General features: G+C 41.4%; 1 protein-coding gene across 1 annotated transcript in view; it reads right to left on the bottom strand.

Moving 5' to 3' along the window:
• The window catches only part of LOC110472329 (ovostatin), a 29510-nt gene that overhangs the window by 1358 nt on the left and 9203 nt on the right, over window positions 1-18949 (bottom strand). Inside the window, exons 12-34 of the mRNA XM_077781288.2 lie at window positions 18607-18831; window positions 18337-18394; window positions 17173-17318; window positions 16648-16791; window positions 15874-16044; window positions 15189-15309; window positions 13352-13442; window positions 12478-12706; window positions 12211-12337; window positions 11465-11586; window positions 10757-10808; window positions 10335-10418; window positions 9144-9320; window positions 8582-8663; window positions 7315-7471; window positions 6796-6870; window positions 5359-5524; window positions 4959-5179; window positions 3844-4080; window positions 3591-3715; window positions 3306-3396; window positions 781-852; window positions 112-214 (exon numbers count right to left, since the gene is read on the bottom strand). Of these exons, the coding sequence (XP_077637414.2) occupies window positions 112-214; window positions 781-852; window positions 3306-3396; window positions 3591-3715; window positions 3844-4080; window positions 4959-5179; window positions 5359-5524; window positions 6796-6870; window positions 7315-7471; window positions 8582-8663; window positions 9144-9320; window positions 10335-10418; window positions 10757-10808; window positions 11465-11586; window positions 12211-12337; window positions 12478-12706; window positions 13352-13442; window positions 15189-15309; window positions 15874-16044; window positions 16648-16791; window positions 17173-17318; window positions 18337-18394; window positions 18607-18831 (3076 nt within the window). The remainder of the gene's footprint in view (window positions 1-111; window positions 215-780; window positions 853-3305; window positions 3397-3590; window positions 3716-3843; window positions 4081-4958; window positions 5180-5358; window positions 5525-6795; window positions 6871-7314; window positions 7472-8581; window positions 8664-9143; window positions 9321-10334; window positions 10419-10756; window positions 10809-11464; window positions 11587-12210; window positions 12338-12477; window positions 12707-13351; window positions 13443-15188; window positions 15310-15873; window positions 16045-16647; window positions 16792-17172; window positions 17319-18336; window positions 18395-18606; window positions 18832-18949) is intronic.

Raw genomic sequence — 18949 nt, forward strand, 5'->3', positions numbered from 1 at the left:
TGTTCTGCAAAACCTTTGCATTCTAGTAATGAAAACCAGCAGAGTTGCTAAGTGGGTCTCTCCTTTTCCCTCCTTTGTCACGGTTTTACCGAGGCCTGCTGGGTCCCCTACCTGTTTCATAGTAATCATATATATGCACAGGTGCTGGTTTGATGTCTGACACAGGCAGGCTTTGTTCCACACTGAAGGAGAAGCTGATTTCCTTCTGGGAGACCTGGAAATGGCAAGACAAGAAGCAGCATCAGAACTTTTCATAACGATCCCTGAGGCTAAAGTTGAACAGATTCATTTCTGAGTCAGACTGTGTGACTGTGCTATTCTACAGCTCTCTCCAGCTTGTAAACTTGATTTTAAATCAGACAATTGTTTAAAAGCTGTTGATAAATATGTTTTGTTGCTAAAATTGTGTGCTCTTTTCTTTTATTTTCTCCTTCTCCTATTTCCATTGCCAATTACCCAACCTAATTCCCTGTTAGTGTGGTTTTCAGCATATCAGCATTCATCCTGTAATACAAAATTGCTGTTAGTTTCTTTCCTTGCCTTTTCCCAGCTAAAATCACCTTCAGTACCCCTAAAAATCTTCTCCCTATTTTTCTCCCTTTAATTACTTTGATCTCAATATCTCCATTATCCCCTGTGATGCTGGACTGAGTGAAGTACCTTTACATCTTTAAGGCATGTGTATTGTTAATATGCTTTTAATAAGATTTTTTCTTTTATCTGGGAGCCTGTTTTAAACTTCCAGTTTTATTAAACTGAAAGGAAAACTCCCAAACTTACCTTCTGAAGGTAGAAGAGTATGTGGTTGTTCTTGATGTCTACACGATCCACAACAGAATTCTTGTACCGAAGCTTTAAATAAGGCAAAATACAGCAATGTTAGCACGGGAGACTTGCCAAGGAGACTTACAGATTCCACAGCAAAACGCATTTAAAGCGGCTGCTGTGCTCCTTTTATGCCGCCCCGCCATCTAGTCTCCAAAAAAAGAAATGCAGGTTGAATTATTTTTATAACCTGATGCATGCAGACCAGTCAGAATGGTAAACAGTTCCACCAGCCAGCTTTGGTACTTGTGACTTGCACCATCAACCTAAGAATTCTCTCATTTCAAAGAGAATTTACAATTAATTTCTGCAGCTCAAGCTGACTCGCTTCCTAGTCCATTGTATGTTTTAAATAAAAATTTAAAAACATGTAGAAAAGAACGTGAACAAAATTATTTTAATATCAAAAGATACAAACCTGAAATATTCAATATTTTAAAAACCAGCCATTTTCCCCCAAGTGTATATAAAGAGGAGTAGGATGCCAAACAGAATAGCATCGCAACAGAAAAAAATCTTCCAAAGAAAATTTATTAATTTCATACAGTTCTAGCCAAAAAAATTCAGGCCTGAATGCTGAATGATTATAAATACACAAAGGTATGAGCAGGCTCTACCAAGAATTTAATTCTTCTTTATACCTGTTTGAAAATTACAGCTCATGACTTGAAGGTAACTCAACTATTGTGAACCTAAATTGTATTAGGAACCTAAACGAGATGCTTATCAGTGTTGTCCCTAGAACTGTCATCATGATAAGCAAATTTCTGAATAGTAAAGGAGGAGGATCAATGACTGCCTTTTTTTGGTTGTTTGTTAAACCGTACTGTAGAGGAAGAAATAACCCTTGTCAAATGTCTAATAATGCACAATGCCAATTAAAGCAATTTAACTATGGCAGAAGTGTTTCTCACATAGATTCTTTCAGGCTGTGTGACTACAGACTCATGTACACAGACACTAAGGAGCACAGGGAAAGCCAATAACCTGAGCAGAGCCATGGGAGCAGCCTGACCCTCTCTCCCTTGGGGCTGCCACAGGGCAGTGACCAGCCCATTGTCAGAGTATGAGAGCCACCAGGTAAGTCAGCAGCAGAATATCCCCACATCCCTTGCAGAATGAAGGGGATGCTGCCTACAGACCATGGGGCTGAGTATGAGATGCTGGGACTCAAGAAAGAGTTTTTATGGGTTGTTTAGGGGAAGAACCAGAAGTAACAAAGAGAGGGATAAAATCCAATTGGAAGGAAAAAGGGTGGAAAATGAGATAAATGAGGCCAATTGTATATGAATAGGTTGGTGGTCAGCACACTTGTCTGCCCTGCACCTGGTCACCACAGCCTCTCCTGCCTTCTTATTAATCTCTGTTCCTGGCAATTTTCCAGGGTGAAAGGCTCTCTATACTCCGTATGTACGTGTGTGCAGGGAGTGCAAGTCACTGAAGAGAGGATCAGAGATCACAGGGACAGTGTGCCTGGAGTGCCAGCATCCTGAGACACCAGACTGCAGCCTTGTAGTGACAGGGGAATGTGTGTCAGCATGTGCTCACTGGTGATGAGCTGGAACAGCAGCCAGCTGCTGAATCAGGCATACACCTGACCCAAATGTTGGAGGCACCAGAGGGTCCAAGACAGCTACCAAAGGGACCAGAGTGTCTGAGCCTATTTCTGGAGAAACCATATAGTCCTGGAGGTGGACATTGGTCTGGAGCATCTAGTGGAGACTTATTTGCACGTCTCTGTGTGTATGTGACTGACACCGCTGTGAATCAGGGGACCCCAGCTCATCTACTGCATGTTTAAGAATGCTTATAGAGGTCCTATATAGAGGCCACCTATGCATACATCTGGGCGATGGGGACCTCAGCTTCAGGCACTGAAGTGGGGCTCAGGCCTTGAAGGAGGCACATGTCCAGGTGCCAGAAACACAACAGGTCCACGGGCAGCTGCTGGGCAGACTGAGTGCCTAAGGCCAGCTACCATGAGAAGCCACATTGTGTATTTGCATGTATATATGTGCTTGTGTATATTTATGTATTGATTTATTTATCTTTTCTGCAAACGAGATTTTAATCTGATCAGGCAGAAAAAGGGAACAGAATGAGGCCATTTGTGCTATCTGTGTTTGTGGAAGTGCTGTCTTTACTCTCTACTGACCTGTGTGGCACATCTATTATGTATATATAGCTATATATGTGTAGTGTGTATGTCTGCTTATTGGGAATATACCCTGAACTTTGCTGTTGGTTGGACCTGGGGATATGAAGTCTTAGCTCTCCTGGGCTACTGGATTTGGCAGCTCCTAACAGATTTGTCTTCAACACATAAACAGCTACAAATCTGAAGCCCAGAGTATGCAAGAGATTGCTATGCCCAGGGATTTTGTAGTATTCCCATGAGCTCAAACATGCTAATCAGAGACTCTGTTTATCAACTTCCTATGTTCATAGGCTTTATCATTCACATTGGTCCCATTTTTTACCTTTTTCAGGGAAGATTCTTCAGGAACAAATCCTGAGAGCATTTTCACATCAATAATAGCCATGTTGGAGACATTGCGGTTTCCTGTGTAACTAAAAAGAGAAAAGTTCTGTTAGTCTGGTTTGCAAATACAAAGAAGACCAGTGAATGCCATTTTAAGCTTCCAGTAATCCCATTTTACTTCCTACAGATGCAGAGCAGCAGTTAACTGCCTCTACTTATATCCTTTCTTGGATGCTTTACCAAACTGTGAATGCAAGAGGGTAGGTCAGTAAAAGGAAGTTACCTGGCAGAGAGGACAAGGTCAAACTTTGGTGGATAGTTGTCTGTGCAAGAGACATTTGCTGTCTTTACAGACAGAGAGAATCCTGCAGCTTTTTTTGGCAAATGGATGTTGTATCTCAGGGTAGTCTGAAAGACATAAAAAGTGTGGGATGGTCACGGATGTAAAGGAAAGCATGACATATGAGACGAATAAAGCATGGAGAGCCCCCTTGCTTAGTTCCCAGAGAGTGGTGCTGAGTTCCCAGCTTGCTTACCTGCAGATAGACACAGCCAGTGGCTGCAACTCCACAGCCAGTGCCATTCACCTCCACTCTGTAATTCCCTGGAATAGTGGGTAGGGACGCCTGCTGCAGTAAGAAGCGGTTCTTGTCGTTCACCTGGAAAATCTCACTGGGGGTCTTCATAAAGTGGACTTGGACCGTATTAACATTTTGTTTGGAGAAGGTGAGATATCCGTACTGGGCTAAAGCTTGGAGAGCAACCACAGTGTCCTGAAAAGAATAATGTGATCCCCGGTTAGATTCCCAGGTGAAAGACGGTGTGTGAGGTTAGCATAGCTCCTGTTTCCCTGATGCCTTGTCAGTACTCATGAATGCAGGGGGGCTTTGCAAAGAGCCATAGAGGCATGACAAAAGCTCTCATAGAACTTGTCCTGGTGGACAGAAAGCTGTCCCTGAGCCATCAGTGTGCTCTGGTGACCAGTAAATTCACCTGTTCAGCCTTGAGAAGAGACAACTGAGAGGGGACCTCACAAATATCTGAAGGGAGGGTGTCCAGAGGATGGAGCCAGGCTTTTATTGGTGGTGCTAAGCGATAGAAGAAGAGGCAATGGGCAGAAACTGATGAACAGGAAATTCCATCTGAACATGAGGAAGAAATTCTTCACTGTGCAGTTGACAGAGCACTGGGACAGACTGCCCAGAGAGGTTGTGGATTCTCCCTCACTGGAGATGTTCAAGAGCTGTCTGGACACAATCCTGTGCCATCTGCTCTGGGATGACCCTGCTTGAGCAGGGAGGTTGGACCAAATGACCCCTTGTGATCCTTTCCAGCCTGACCCATTCTGGATTCTGTGATTCTAGAGCAACAGATTTTAATTATTGCAGAAGACCTGGGATAATGTTGTGTGAGCAGTGACTGCTGCCTGTGGCTAACTTGGAATTCAGGTAAATTCTCATTGCTTAAAACGAAATTATGTGTAAAGCTATGCAGATCATGGTGTGCCTTTGACAAGGCAACCCATGAAAGCAGCAGTTATCCAGCATTACTCAAATCCATATGCAGTCAGAAAGATTTGTCATTTTTCAACATTCAACTTGCAGACTGTACTGCTCCAAGACACTTTCTTTTTACCACACCCAGTTGTTACCTGGCTGGAAGAAAAGCCACCATATGGGTTCTGTTGTTTGATAAGCCAGTACACAATGCGGGAAATATAAGATAAATCTTCTGGAGTGAGTTTGGTTCTGTTGAGCAGCGCCAGGAGCACATAGCTGGTCATTTCAATCTCAGCAGAAGGGGCACGGGAATAGAAGTCAGAGAAACGTTCTGCTGGTGGCTTTTTTTCTCTCTGCCAGTGAACAGATCCACCTGGAAACAGAGAATGGGGTGTAAAAACCATGGAAAAAACAAACTCAGTGGCATAGCAGGCATGAAAGGCAAGGGAAGGGAGAGCATTCCTTACAAAACTGTGCATCAGAACAGCTGACACGATCCAACAGGCTGTTCCATCAGCTGCACTGCCTCTGCCATGGCCATGCTGCACTTACCAGACCTGACAGCTGTTCCATCCAGCTGCTGAAGGAAGAACTGGCGTCTTTCCTCTCTGCCAGCTAAGCCATAGATGTAGGCAAGGAGGGCCTGGTTATACAGGTTGTGGACCCCACTGTAAAATGCAGTCTCCAAACAGTTCAGGCCACTCCGAACAACAGGATGCTGGTAATGCAAAACACAGTGGGGTGTCAGGTACCTGGATTTGTGTCTCCACATAATACTTTCTACACAATTCCATCATGCTTAAGCTGCAATTTCTGACTCTTCATGCTAGAAATATCCATGATCCATGGCATGTTTAAAGGCCTCCAAAGTGTACCCTGTAAAAAAGATGCCCATCCAGTCATGCTGCCCCCTTTCTGCATTTATTTAGAGGCAGCATGGCCAAAATAAGAGAGCACTGTTTCTTTTCTTGACTTATGAGATGAACCTTTGTCCATGGTTCCTTTAGCAGGTATGGACTACTTTTACATAACTATGTAAAGTGCATTGAGACCTCATGATTAAGCAGCTCTCTCAAATGGATACTGCTCGTTTGCTAGATATAGCTACCAAGGTAACTCTTCAGACCTTTCAGCCTTATTGGCTATCTCTGTGAACTCTATCTCAGACATCACCATCATGCTACTAACCATGTTGTGTCTCTGCAACTTCACTTAAACATGTGACACTGGGTTTTGGAGCTGCTTACGAAGATTTTGGAAAATAAATTCATGTTGCTACAGAACTGTTTGATTCTGCACAATGTTTTCATCCTGTTGGTCTTGTGTGCCTTGATGATAGCCCATACCCCATTCATGAGGGATGTTAAAAAAATCAGCACATCTAGAACATGTTTGTCAGATTTGGAACAATTATCCTCTTCCCCATTATATAAAGAAAAAAGTCAGCATAAAAACAAGGTCACAAGGATACACAGGAAATGTATTACAGAGAACAGAACCTGGGTTTCATTTCCCAATGCCTAGTAAGTACTACAACCAGCAGCTCACAGTTTCCTTCCATTATTAAGATTAACATAGGGAAATGGGCACTGGAACTAAATGTGCCAAAGTGAGTTTGTAGACTTGTAGAAAATTTGGATAGCTTGAACTTTGGACTGGGCAAATTCAGAAAAAATGTCCAAGTGGACTTTGGGTGGAGTGGGCAAATTCAGTCTGGATTTTGCACCTACTTAGGCTACTATTTTCTAAAACAGCTGGATTCCTCAGGGCTGTTTCAAGTGAGTCCATAGGCACTGGATATATAACTGAATTGTAACACTCATTAAATACTTGCAGGGGACTGCAGGGTTCAGAAAACGACTGTCAACAATCAACTACTGTCCTACAAACAGTATTTGAGTTTCTCATTGTAAAGGAAAGCTGATGTGAGGACTGTGACTTAAGCAGTTTGACAAATGTCTGACTGGGCTAACAGCCCCAAAAACCTACTGCAGGAGAGTGTCCAGCCTCCAGCAATGATGCCACAACATAGGCTGTGAGGGAGTATTCAGCTTCTTCTCCACCCTGATAAAAAACAAGCAAAGAACTGGTTAGGACAAATGCCCTAAAAATAAACAACATATGAATTAATTCATAGTTCATATACAAGATTTGATATCAGCAGTAATTTCTGTCTCCCTGTGTGCACATGAACAAGAAAGATCAAGTTCACAAGGATAAAGCCAAAGTAATTGACTGCATCTTCTTGGCTTTCATATGTGTGCAATAAAGCAGACAACAGCTTGTGGCAGAGCACACAATGCAGTGGTGGAAAATAAAACCTGAGATTTAGAAAGTTTTACCTCATGATCAAGAGCACACGTAAGAATAATGTCCTGCTTGTGTAGGAGAGACAAGAGATAACACTACCAGGAAGAGTAGGGGTGTGGTGAAGAGTAAGCTTGTGTCTTATCTAAATAAATCCAGGTGGCAGGACTGGAAGTTTGGGGCTGTACTTATCTCAGTTACCTTCAAAGCATTGTTGAAATGTGATCCAACATTTTCAAAGCAGCCATCTGACTTCTGCTTGCTTGCCAGCCAGATCAAAGTTTGAGACTGGACGTTGTCATCAATGTAGATGTAGCGTTTGGCTTGCTCCAGTGACTTGTACACAAAGGCAGTGAGCCTGCAGATGATCCAGAAACAGAAGGCAGGTATGGTGTGAGCAAGACCAAGGACGTTTACCAGTGCATAGGATGTGCATAGAAAATGACATAAAAAGGACTTCATGTTTGAGGTAAAATATGAAAGTGTTTTGTAAGTTTTAAATAAATAATATACATAAAATCCTGATTGACCTCCTATGTCTCCATTACTGTGCTGAAACCATTCTTTTAGAGCAATGGTGAAATACAGACACAGGTTGGTGATTGATGTTAGCAATTTCTAGTCTTAGTTAATTGAATTATGAAGCAAACCAGGTTGGAAGGGACCTTTGGAAGTTTCCTGTTCAAGGACCTGCTTAAACTAAGGCCAACTTCAGAGCTGTGTCAGGCTGCTCAGTCTTTTGTCCAGTTATGCGAAAGTCACTAGGGATAGAGATATCCATATCCATATCCATATCCATATCCATATCCATGTCCATGTCCATGTCCATGTCCATGTCCATGTCCATGTCCATATCCATATCCATATCCATATCCATATCCATATCCATATCCTCTCTGGGTATTTGTTTCAGTGTTACAGACTTCTTCTGGGGAAGATTTTTACTCTTTCTACTCACTCAGAGTTGTCTCTGTAGCAACTTGAATAAGGACAAACTCCTGTCTTTACTCTGTGCAGCTCTAACAGGAGTCTGACTCTATTTCCACAGAAATACAGTGTTTCTCTTATTTTCCACTCTACAGTGGAAAATATAGAGAAACACTCTGTATTTCTCTGTATACAGAGAAATACCAGAGAATTTCCCAAATACAAATTTCCCCATCTAGGAAATGTCCCCATCTAGGCAGCAGAAAAGTTTATCCAGGTCTCCCATTAGTTTCTTCTTCTACAGGCTAAGCAAATGCAGATCCTTCTGTTTCCTGTTGAACATTATGTACTCAAGCTCCCAACCATCATACCGTCCTTTTGTTGCCCACCTTCCCGCTATTAATTTCTTGTTTACTAGGAGATTCAGATTAATTGAACTATATTGATTTAGTCTATTAAAAATAAGAATTACTGAATACTTGCATCATTTTCCAAAGCCTAAATATCCTGTGCTAGGGAAATGGAAAGTGTCATCACTTACCATACACTCCCTTCCTCATCTCGTGACCCAAAGGAGCTGTAGGATCCATCCCGATGTTTGTATGATAGCTGTCTCTGGTAGCCTGAAAACACAATGAAGAAGATACATTTTCTAATCCCAGAAAAGGATTTGTTCTGCTATTTGGTTCAACTGAAGCAGTAAGACTTTTGGATTTAGTATCAGGTAATGTATGTCTGGCAAATAATGCCAACTACTATGAATTCCAGCTGCTTTTGCTCCTGGACATGCTGCTTTTGGGGTGCTCCCATTGCCTGCTCCTGTGCAATTACTGTGGTACTGGAATTCAGAGATCAGTGCTCACCAAGTAGAGTGGAAGAGTTCAAGGCAAACAATCATAATACTGGATCACAGAATCACAGTTTATTCTGAATTGGAAGGGACCAACAATGGCCATTAAGTTCACCTCTTAACCACGCAAAGAACCCCAAAAATCACACCATCTTCCTGATAGCATTGTCCAAATGCTTCTTAAACTCTGTCAGGCTTGGTCCTGTGACCATTTCCCTGGGAAAGAAAATGAAAGAATCTGAAAACCTCTTACCTCTGGATAAATAACCAGTACCCCTGACTTTAATCTCTTCAGTCAGCTGCCCAGTCTTATTCAGATAATCCAGGGCATAGATGTTGGGTGTGAACAAGGCCATGTTCTGTTCTCCGCAGCCATAAGGCATATGGAGGAGGTTATCCATGTTCCGCAGGGCTGTGCCCAGAATGTCTCCTGAAGAGTGAAAAATTTAAGAAATCAGCCCAGTTCAGACATGTTTTTATTACATAGCATTATACATTACTCTATACTTTCTTATTATGAACCCAAGGGCAATGACTAACACAGAGTAATCATAGTAACCAAAGACAAATCATAGAAGAAAAGTGCTGAACTGTCACCATTTTTCATTTCTTATCTGGATGATGGACCTGGGAGAAACACAGAATTTGAGAGTCAAAAATAAGCACCAGTACTGGCTGGCAGGGCTTCTGAGGAACGGCTATGAAACCTTGGAAGAGTTAGATTTCCCTGCCCTTTACAACCTGCTTCCTGGTTTTGCACATACATGTGAAAATGTTGTTTGGGGTACGATGCTGATGGGCTGCAGAGGCTGTAATTGCACAGCATCAGCACACCTCACACAGACACGGGCACCCAAACCAACTGTGTTCAGAAAACAATCTCAGCTCAGAGCCTCAAAAAATTTTCACTGAAGAGAACCCTCAAGTCTTAATAATGACTTTCAGATTAGTAGAGTCAATTGGGACCTGAAACTTTTATTCTATGGGAACTTATTGACTTACAAATGTTTTTCATTATGCAAAGTGATAAATTTGAAATTATGTAGTCAGCGAAGTTCTGAAGATTTCTTTCCAAGAAATTAAGATAATTTTTTCAAAGAAGTCTGCCTTATGCTACTTTTCACCTGAATCAGCTGTTTTACTACACTGTACTGGATATGCTAATGCAGTCTAATCTGAAATGCAATATAAATGGAAATTATTGGACCATTTTGTCCTCTCTTGATATGAGGGAATTTTGAGCAAATTTTGCCTCCCACTGCCATTTTGCAAAGTAAAAAACTTATAGGAATAATTATTTCTTCAATGAAGGAACAATTATTTTTTCAATTAAGGAATAATTATTTCTTCAACTTTACATAAGGTTTATGTGTGAATACATGATGGCACTTGGTGCAGCACAAGAGATACACCATTTTGTATTTAGTCTAAGCACTAAACTTACCAATGACAGAAAAATAAGCTCTGGCTGATCCCTGCACGACGTTTCTTGGCAAGCTGAGAGACACTTGTTCAGAAATTTTTTTGCCTGATGAGAAAATGTGAAAAGAAGAATTGTTAGAATTATGGGGTTTTTTACAGAAATCTTGACTGTTATAGTCTTCAGTCTGGAAAATGCCACTTGGGCTTATTGCCCAATGAGCCAAAGGTATATAGAAATCATGAATTTCAGACTAGCACTCTGACCCTGTGTCCTAGTCACTCTAGGACACCCTGAATATCTTATTCCTCCCCTGGAAGGGTCTCTGGCTTTGTAGGACAAGATCTACAAGACAGTGAAGCAGTTCCACTTAACTCCCTGGAATAAATGAATGAATGAATGAATGAATGAATGAATGAATGAATGAATGAGCAAACTTGCCTTACCTTTTGCACAGACGAGGGAGCTCTGAGTCAACTCCTTTTTAATACCTTCAGGCTGTTTGATTGCAGTGAAGTGGTCAGGAAGAGAAAGAAAAGTGCAGAACATCACTATGAAGCCATGACATTTAGCAGTGTAAGACAGCATGTGAATATGGCTATCCAGAGCATGCACTCTTGTACTCTGTCTTACCCTAGTTTCACTAGAATATCCCTTGGTCCATGGCTCCCTCTCTTGCCCAAGATCCTTTCCAGAGCACATTCTTACTCAAAAAGCAGTTAAAAAAATAGGTATTTCTAGCCTCTGAGAGGGACTCTGTCCAATTATTCCTATGTAGCTGTTGCTTTATGGTGCTCAAGATAAACCCATTTCTTTTTAAATCTTCCCTCAACCCTCTTTCCTATTATTCAAGTCATGTGCTAAAGGTGCTTAAAAGTAAGGTATGGAACCTTCTGGCACCATGGGCTGCCAGGACATGCATTTGTGATCCCAAGAAGGAGCCGGGGGAGGAGGACAGTGGATACTGTAACCACCACGATTTCACTCTTATTTTGATATGGAGAAGCCTCCTGTACACAGGAGTACTCCCTCCTCACTGCACTGCACTCCCTCCCTCCCTCCCTCCCTCCCTCCCTCCCTATAGCTTCTAACCCTCAGCCACAGGAGTTCCAGTTTCCACCAGGCAGAAAGCACCTGCAGATTTCCAACCATACCTCAACAAGTAGGGTTTGAAATAAGGTGTCCCTGTAAATGGTCTCATCTTCTGGAGATGTGCTGTTTCCAATACTTCCGGTGTTCAGTTTGGCCCCAGCAGTAATCTCAAATTTCACCTCACCTGGAAAGACACCCACCAGCGAAGAAAATGAGGTTATCTTCAATGTCTACAACTACCCCTGGTTTTGACTGCCTCTTCTAGGCTGATGAACTGCTGAGAAATGTATTTTCTTTAAAGATAGCTCAGTGAAACCAAATTTCATCACAATTCCGTATCTGTTCATTAGTGGAAAGGAGTGTTTGCCTGGGGCCCTGTTATAAGAAATGAAAGAGCGGTCATCCTGGCCAAAAACCAGACATTAACTACCAATTTCCACCTCTTCTTAGCCTTGTACTGAGTTTTCTCTGGCCTAAGGCAGTGTTGCAATAGTTTAATTATAGCTCTTCTGCCTTTATTCATATTTCAGCTTTTGCAGCACTTACACATGCAAGTAATTAGCAACTGCTTTAAAAAAAAAAGACAATGTGGACTTGAAGGCAGTGTGGATTAACACAGCTACAAAAATGGGAAGGGGTAGTGTCCTTATTGCCCATTGAGAATCTAGTTCAAAATTATTGGCAATTTTATTAGCAATTAATAGAGCTGTCCAGAAATGCCTGCTTGTGGATTATTGATGCTGCCCTAAAGGGTGGGAGTAGAAAAATCAAACAGGGACATATCAAGGCAATAGAAAGACAAGCTTACCAAGTTTTTGGGGGCTAACAGCCCAAATATATGTTTTTCTTTCATTGGCACACACCGTTGCTGTGTTGCCCCCTGATGAAAGGATCTCTGCCTCATAGTCACTTGACTCTGCCAGTATGGTACTGATCTGGGAGAAAGAAAGAAGGAACAAGATTACAAATGAGAGAGAATGACCTTAAAATCAGGCTGCAGAGCAAAGGAGGCTGCTGCATTAGTATTTATTTTGTTTTGCACAGCACAGTACCCATACCCTCTGACTTGATATACCTGGACACACTCGTTGAGGTAGTTGAAGACATTAGCTATTAAATTAAATCTTTCCCCTCGAGTGACAGAGTATGGCAGGGTGAGGTCCACAAAGAATGGTTGGAATGCTGTCAGGGAAACAGGTGAGGACATGCCAAACCCAGCATCATCCTGTACACAGAAAGCACTGGCTTTCCATTCTGTGATGCTGTCAGGAATGGTGTAAGAGACATCAACCTCTCCTCTGGAACTGAAGAGAATAAGAAACACAGAATGAGAAATGATCTTCAGAATTTTCCAAGATAAATTATAGAATAGGTTTTCTGCTTGAGTTAGAACTTCTGTTTTCATCTCACTTTCTACAAGATACCTTTCCATATATTTAAAAAAATTGTTATAATGCTTGAAGTAAAGATAAAGGTGCTGGTTAACAACATGTTAAAGCACTCAAATACTCAACTTCTAAATTTAGAAATACCAATTTTTGAAAAACCAAAATGCCCAACTACACAGATTAGAATCAATACATTTAGATTAATGTTCTAGAACAGCATATGAAAGCATAGTTAAGATGGAAATATTATCATTGAGGATGCTGTGATAGACTGAAAGAAAATAAAATAAATGGAGTTTTTTGCTGCTGAATTAAAAATTGGATGAAAAATAACAAGCTCCTTCTCTCTCCTTTAAAAATAATTTTATTTCACTTTTAGCCTCTATTTATTTCTCCCCACCAGAAAGACAGGGCACAGAATATTTGTCTGCAATTGTCATTGATCAAGATGAGAAAAGCATCTACAAAGCAAACATATGTTCCATGGTTCCTTCCCAGAGTCCATTTTAGCTAAATGAATCAACTCAAAAGGAAGAAAGAAGTGAAGATAAACATACTTACTCTGTGTTAACCAGTTCCCAAATCCAGGTCTCGGGGAAGTATTTCCGGACACTGCTGAAACCAGCACTTCCACCACCAATCCTTGACTCATCTAGAAGTGGGGATATAATTATGGGAGAGTATCAGAGACATTATGCCAGACACGTCGCACACCACAAACGAACACTAAGTATCCTGTCTGAGCATTCTTGGATTTCCCATCCCCCCAATATAACATTCCAAGCGATATGGGGATATTCAAAGAAACAATTTTTTATCTATACTCTTTTCCCATGGGAAAATACTGGAAATATTACCTATTTTACAAGATATTCCACTTCATTTCATACTGAAAGTTCTTGTCATTCAGTTTAAAAAGTGTGTTCTCTGTTCTCTACAACTTGCTCTCTTTGATTTGCAAATGGGCACCAGCAGCCAGTATCATCATCAAGGCTTATAAATGCTTTATAATGACATAGAATCACAGAATCATTGAAAAAAATCTAGGTTGGGAGCAACTCCTGTAGTTCTCTAGTCCAACTTCCTGAAGTAGGACTAACTTCAAAGTCAGATCAGGTTGCTTCTTGTGAACTCAGTTTTGAAATCCAGCAGTGATAGAGATTCCAAAACCTCCTGGAGATCCCCTTATAATGTACAACAATTCTCATGAGGAAGAACTTATTCCTAATGTTGAATAATGCTTTCCTTTGTGGCAAATTATGACTTCTACTTTTGCTCTTTTGCTGAGCAATCTGACTTGATGGAGAGAGAATCATAACTTTTGCTGATCTATAAAAGCCTTGGAGACTATGTGCTAAGTGTGCCACATGCTGTGTGAACTCTTGACTTTTAAATATTTAACTAAATTATGATTTGATGAAAGATTCTGACCGGAAAATCCCTGAAAAGCCAATATCAATTTATAAAAGAAGCAGCATCACAGTATTCCCTGTTTTTTTTTTTTACATGCACCTACACCTGAAACAAAATTGATTCTACTGCAAGGACTTCCAGAAGGAGATTATAGGATGCAAACTGGGACACACAGGCCTATTTCCCAAAACCCCCCACTACACTGGCTGTTATTTTATACAGGCAACAGTTTAAAAGACCAGGTAGACTGAGACTGGAGATAGAGAATGAACCTTTGTGGGAACCCCAGGCTTGCTCTGGGGTTCCATGTGGTGGTAAATTTTTTTTTAACTTGTGTTTCTAAAGAAAAATTGCATAGGCTTTTGCTGTTTGGTTTTAAGGTAGTTTATTGTAAGTTATCTAAAAGATTGTCTTTTTGGGCTGTGGCTGCTTGGTCAGCGGCCCAGGCAGAAGCACACAAACACCTTGACATCTTCTCTGTTGTTTTTTTTCTCCCCTCGCCTAGGGCTGCTGCTATCTTTTATATGATATATTATGTATTATATGTTTATAGTTTTCTCCCAATACCTACTATCTATATTATAAAGTGCTTTTTTACTCTAAACTAATTTGTGAGTGCTAACATTATTAAGAACATGGAGGTAAGGAAGAAGGAGGAAGAATAGGATTAGCCTACTTTCTTCTATCTTAGAACTTCTGACCTCTATGTATAAAGTAAAAACCTTCTTGTATTGTATAAGTGCTAAAACTCCCTTGTACAATACTAAAAAAAATTCCCCTCTCTTTTGTAACTACTTTTACTATATTATTTAACTCTTTGTGACTGCTTGTTCTACTTCTAAAGTTGGTAACTCATTTTATGGCTTAAACTCAAAATTACAGCTGTTTTTAGCTGCCTGTTAGGGTTTAAAATGCTTCTGACTAAGGCCTGGAACCTTTAAAAATGTCTGAGAGACATTTTGAGTTCTAACAAACCTTCTTTTACCTGTGGCCTTGAGATTGGCATCATAATGGTGAAGAAGGAAATTTTCCGTATCTGATCTCTCTTCATTGCACAGAACTGGTTTCCGTAGCAGAGAGTTGGTGAACACTTTCAGACCCATATCCTAAATGGGAAAGAATTATCAAATCACTCAGGGTATTCACTAGCTGCCAGTGCATATCACTAATCATCATTCCTCATTTCTCCCTTCTCTCATCCCAATTCATCCCGCTTTTTCAGCCTTGAACATTTCCGCTCTACCTCACCAGCCTCTGTGTATTTTTTATGGAGCAGTGACACCTCGTGTTCTGCAAAGAGCAGCAATGATGAGTCTGATGTTGGCCTTATGTCTTAGGATACAGGGCCAGTGGAGTTCAGTGTATAGGAACCAAGTGGCCTGCATCACAAACATAGATCTTTACAAGAAATGCCTGGAGTCATGAGCCAAGGCCATGGTCCTGCTTAGGAAATGTCTACTGAACCATGGGCAGTTAGCCAGGGGTTTTCAGGGCTCCTGAGTAAGGGATGAAGAAAAAAAATGCATAAATAGGATGATCAGAGGTTTTAGGCAGTTTTAGGCATCAGCTGCCTTTTCTCAGCAGTACAAACCACCACATGAGAAAGTTCAATGCTTATGTTGATGAATTCTTCTGGAATCTCTCCCACTTAAAGAGCCTCCCACACATACCCTGAAAATCCCGTAGACATCTCCATCACGACTGACATTCACCGGTTCGAAGTACAAGCCATCAGAAAAGATGGTTTTGGATGGGGTACACGCCTGTGGCCTGTCATCTTCCAGGCTGAGCCCGTTGTAGTAATAGCCATATAAATCACCTCTACCAAGCTGGTAGTACACCTGGAGGTGAGAGTGAGTAGTTTAAGCACAAGGAAGGTCTCAGACAGGTGCAAAGTCACAGATACTCAAAGCATACGGTGGTCCCTGAGCAATCCTGTCGACTTTGGTGGGTTTAATTAGTGGTGCCTACCTAGAGATGAATAAGCAATTTGGACTGAGCTGCACCATCCTCCTTCTAAGCCACAATGGTTTTGTGGAGTGAACTTGAGCAGAAAGCATGGAGATACACTCTTGAATTAAACAGAGAGCAGATTAGTGTTACAAGACACTATCTGTCATCTACAGCTTTTGTTCTGGGCCCAAGGCCTATCTGAGCTGTAAAAATGCAAGTTTGACATAATCACTCCACAGTGAGGAAATGTGCTGTCAAGGATTTACATAAGGCATATTTTTGGGATACATGTTACACTACCATGATTCCCAAAAGCAGTGCCATGCTATCAATATCTGTCTTTGAAGCATACAATTGCCTTAGACCTTCCTTTACTCACAGATGTCTGTTTCCAAAGGAAAACTAAAAATACAGTCAGCAGCTGAGACATCACAGGTGGGAACTGGGTTGTTCCTAGCTCAAAAGAACACAGGACTGGAGATGGGACTTACACTCTCAGCAGTTAATTCTTGCCCGGAGTGAAGAAGGACGCTCTGAATTGCTCGCAGGGCACAGTAGGAGTTGGCAGCAGCTTCCAGGTGGAGCCCAACTTCAGAGCCCGGGCGACCCTGCTTCTCAGAGAACTTGAGCTGGACCTGGAAATCAGCGAATCCAAGACAACCCACGGAAATTAGGTGAATCGGATTGGCACAGAGATCTAAATCTCCCCTTCAACCCCTGAATCCCCTCCGCTCTCTGTAGGACAAAGCTCTCCGCTAGATGGCCCTTCTGGATCAGTTTGTAAAAATCCACATAACCCCCTAGGCACCCTTCTCTCTCCACCGTGGGGACAGTTTTGTCTGAGCCTGAACCTTCCGCGCCAATTCCAGGGACGGCTTCTCATGATCCCAGACATTCCTGCGCCTTTTCCATTCCTAAATGCCATCCCCAGTGCAGGGCTCTTTATGAGATCATTTCCTGACCATTTTTCAGCAAACCCTGACAATGCCCCTTAATAAGAAAGCAAAGGTTTCCACCTTGTTTTTGAAGCATATGTCACCGTGTATGCTGGAGCTGTCAGCCACTATCTCTCCCTCAGGATGCACCGTGTAGAGCAGCAGTTTGGCGTTGGGGCCAAGCTTCTCAGTGACAGTCAGTGTGATGGGGAATGTACCTCTGGAATCTGTGGAAGGAGCATGGATCAGGAAAGGACAAGCCAGCAAAAGAGCTTACACAAACCTCAGCTTTGGTGGAAGGAACACATATTTATTGATACCCTATAAGAACCTTTAACACCCAGGGAATTGGACATTGGAAGACTCATCTCTCAGAGGCAGAGGGACAGCTCCCATCAGGAAGATAACAGATACAAACTGGAGGATATTGAGACCAGAGTGCTTTGCAAAGAGAGGTCCATGTTGGGAAGAAGCTAAACATGGAAATCTGTGCACAATTGCTATGAGGAGAACATTACTCTACCTTTGGGTCTCAAAACTAGAACCTCCTACACCAGATGAAATAAAGCAATATTCTGAGTTAAAGGAGAGTTCTCTTAACATTAAGAAAGAAGAAATTCTTCTCTACATGGATAAAAACTACAAGTACATGGACAGGGAATTAAGCTTAAGACCAAAAATTAAACAAGTCTTATATAGGGAGAGAGGCTTAATTAAGTCACCTCTTTAAGTGGACAAATAGACCAGATTCTGCAAGAAAATGGTCTTCTAACAATGAAAGAATGAAGGTTAGGATCACTGTCATTTGTGGGTATTTGGAGACTTCTGAAAGGGCAATGAATTTCAAGCGTTGCCTGCTAAATATCCCTTTCAAATGGGACACCTATTGTTCCAAACTTTAAAATGTTTTATAATTCTAGTTGGTGAAGACTAGGATGCCACACAGTAACTATGAGACCATAAATACTCCTTGGCATTATAAAATAATACAATAAAATAGATGAAGGTTGCATTCCATGTGTTTGATCACAACAAAATATCTTTCTATTAACAAGATAAGATTGATTATGATATGGGGGGTTGTCTAGATGCTGCAGCAAAAGAAGATGATTCTGTGAGCAGTAAGAGGTTATGGGATTTAGGAACCAGTACCTGATTTAGCCACAGTTCTCTGCTTTCATCACTTGCAAAAATTACTATGCTCTCAAGGATGAAGTATGAGAGGTAATATGGTTTGGAACTTACCACCAGAAATGCTGACCTCCTTCTGGCCACTGAGAACAATTTTTCCTTGTGTCATCACCTGAGCATAGAAAAATCTCATGAAAGGGGATCAAAAGTACCTTCTCCCTTCCACCATGAAATCATTGATTTTGAGTTGTGTTCTGAGAAGCCTTGAAGGCCATCAGGTTGAGCCGTGATCCATGACCACTGTCTTGTGGCAAGATTTCTGTCTTATATGGTGTTCGAGAGAAGGTGAAAAAAAGGTGTTTTAGAGGTAACATTAGGACTTACTATATAGTAGAAATTTGTGTATGTGAGGTTTCTGTAGCCTTCTCTGTTCAGGACATAGTGAACATTGACTGTTCTCTGCTGGCCACAGCTGAGCTGCTCTGTCACTGGCTCAATTTTCAGAAAGCTGTTGGTCCGTGAGTAGAAACGCCGGACAATGAATGAGTCTTTGGGCTCATTATGAATCCTCCAGAAAAAGTCTGCACATTCATCTGGTGCCTGTTTGACCTATGAAATGGAAAACCATACATGTGGAGTCAACAGTGTGAAAAAAAAGAAAATGCAAGGCAGGTGAGAGGCAAAGGCTTCTTTTCTGTAAAATATTCTGTTGGGAAACTGATTTTGT

This window comes from Lonchura striata, chromosome 1 (assembly GCF_050655825.1).
Source record: "Lonchura striata isolate lonStrDom1 chromosome 1, ASM5065582v1, whole genome shotgun sequence".
NCBI classification, from domain to species: Eukaryota; Metazoa; Chordata; class Aves; order Passeriformes; family Estrildidae; genus Lonchura; species Lonchura striata.